Source organism: Danio rerio, chromosome 24 (genome assembly GCF_049306965.1).
Source record: "Danio rerio strain Tuebingen ecotype United States chromosome 24, GRCz12tu, whole genome shotgun sequence".
NCBI lineage: Eukaryota > Metazoa > Chordata > Actinopteri > Cypriniformes > Danionidae > Danio > Danio rerio.
This window is the reverse complement of record NC_133199.1, coordinates 46,102,501-46,105,000: the sequence shown is the minus strand read 5'-3', so window position 1 is coordinate 46,105,000 and position 2,500 is coordinate 46,102,501. Positions and strand designations below refer to the sequence as shown.

Sequence of the window (2,500 nt, the reverse complement as noted above, 5' to 3'; positions counted from 1 at the left end):
AACATTCTTTGCAAATAAACTGAGATTTATATGTCTGTTCAGCTCTCTGAGGCCTCACTGAGTTTAAAATGTTTTTAAAGCAGAGCATGTTCATAATAAAGACTCTTACCGCTATAGTCACCACGGCCGCATGGTGTCAGTAAACGTGTGTGTGTGTGTGTGCTGCACATGACATTAGTGTGTGTCTCATCATTTCAGAAAGGCTTGAATAACTCTTCATCTACTGAGCTCCCGGTGGTGTTCGTGACTCATGAGGAGGTCCACACAGGATCTGTGCTGCAGAACTGCACACTTAAGCCCATCACTGAACCTATTCATTTACTAGTGTAAACGTGTGAACATTTATTTAAATGAATTTCAGAAATGATACTGACTAATATTAAAGTGTTGGTATGATTTATTTACAGTAGTGTGTGTGTGTGTGTGTGTGTGTGTGTGTGTGTGTTCAGTCAGTCGCTTTGTTTGTGGAGAAGTGGATCTGGATGGATTTGCATTGTAGACATTAAAAGGTAAAAAGCTGTAATTCATATATTACATGTGTAGTTATGACACTCAGAATAATTCCACATAAATCCACAGATTTTTTACAAAATCCTCAGAAGAAACTGCGAGACGTGTCCACAGACCCGTCTGGCCCGCTCATGTGCTGTATTTCAGCTTCATCTGTGTGTCTCTGTCACTGACTGCTGTTTATCTGACAACAAATGATGAGAAGCACACACACACACACACACACACACACACATGTGGGAGCGGTGGGCGGGGTGAAGCAGCTCATTTGCATTTAAAGCTACAGTAACAGCTGCACTGAACGTGAGATTGAGCAGATCCTGGATATGATGGAGGATCTGAGCTGCAGCTTTACACACACATTCTGGAGACACCAAACACTCATCTCACATCTGGTAAAGGGGTAAAATATGTGTCCTTCAACATTACTAACATAAAATCTTTACTCACTCTGTGTTTGTGTCTTGTTTCTAGTCCAAATATCTGTAAACTCTTGAAGAGTGAAACGCGCTGTAGTGTTGAGAAATGAAGAGAGTTTCTCCTGAATAAGTGAAGCAGGATTATTCTGCTAATGCAGTCCACTAATGAGACGTGAGATATGCAGAAATGTATTTGGACTGAACACTAAACTGTAAGAGCAGTGAGAGGTGTGTAAGAGAGTGTGTGTGTGTGTGTGTGTGTGTGTGCGTGTGTGTGTTCTCTCTGTTAGACAGCACTAGGTGAAGCGGCTTCCAGCGACCTCCATCTCTGACAGCGACAGCGGCCGTTGGCAAACAGGTGGGCGTGTCCAGCAAAACGACAGTCAAGAATCCTTCAACTTTATGCAAATGAAGAGCGAGTTTCTTGAGCCAATAGGAGCAGCAGTAGAGCTCAGGTGATCCTCCCTCAGCTCCTGCAGAGACTCCTGCTGCAGACCCACACACACCTGCAGTCCCCGTCAGCCCAGCGCTGCTCTCCCACCTCGCCTGATGAAGGTGTTGAATATCGAGTGTGTGTATGAGTGTGTGTGGGCTCCCCGGGTGCGGCTGGAGATCGGGTCAGGCCAGTACATCGCTGCGTTTGCTGCACCACACCACCAGCGCCACCATGGCCAGCGTCAGGCCCACGGGCAGCAGGATGAGCAGTGCCAGCGTGCCCTCGGGCGGGTCCAGCAGCTCCACCCGCTCCGCCCTACAGCTGGAGAAGAGCAGCCGGTGCTGGCGGAGGATGAAGCGCTCCACCCACGGGTTCGGCCAGAAGCAGCCCACACGCTCCGAGTTCAGCTCCGTGCAGAGAGAGAAGCTGTGGTACTGCCTGCGGAAACACACACACACACACCTGCGTCATCATCAGTGTTACTGTCACCATCATCATCATCATCATCACCACCATCATCATCATCATCATCATCATCATCACCACCATCATCATCATCATCATCATCATCATCACCATCACCATCATCATCATCATCATCACCATCATCATCATCATCATCACTATCATCATCATCACTATCATCATCATCATCATCATCATCATCACTATCATCATCATCACTATCATCATCATCATCATCATCACTATCATCATCATCACTATCATCATCATCATCATCATCATCATCACTATCATCATCCTCACTATCATCATCATCACTATCATCATCATCATCATCACTATCATCATCATCACTATCATCATCATCATCATCATCATCATCATCACCATCATCATCATCATCATCACCATCATCATCATCATCACCATCATCATCATCATTATCATCATCACTATCATCATCATCATCATCATCATCACCATCATCATCATCATCATCATCATCATCACCATCATCATCATCATCACCATCATCATCATCATCATCACTATCATCATCATCACCATCATCATCATCATCATCATCATCATCACTATCATCATCATCACTATCATCATCATCATCATCATCATCATCACCATCATCATCATCATCATCACCATCACCATC

At 44.9% G+C, this 2,500-nt stretch overlaps 1 protein-coding gene across 2 annotated transcripts in view; it reads right to left on the bottom strand.

Moving 5' to 3' along the window:
* LOC141380785 (receptor activity-modifying protein 3-like) overlaps positions 1-2,500 on the bottom strand; it is a 12,612-nt gene that overhangs the window by 493 nt on the left and 9,619 nt on the right. For both annotated transcript variants that reach the window (XM_073941261.1, XM_073941262.1), the window contains exon 4: positions 1-1,803. This exon is cut by the window's left edge and continues 493 nt beyond it. In XM_073941261.1, coding sequence (XP_073797362.1) covers positions 1,548-1,803 — 256 coding nt within the window. In that variant the 3' untranslated portion in view covers positions 1-1,547. The remainder of the gene's footprint in view (positions 1,804-2,500) is intronic.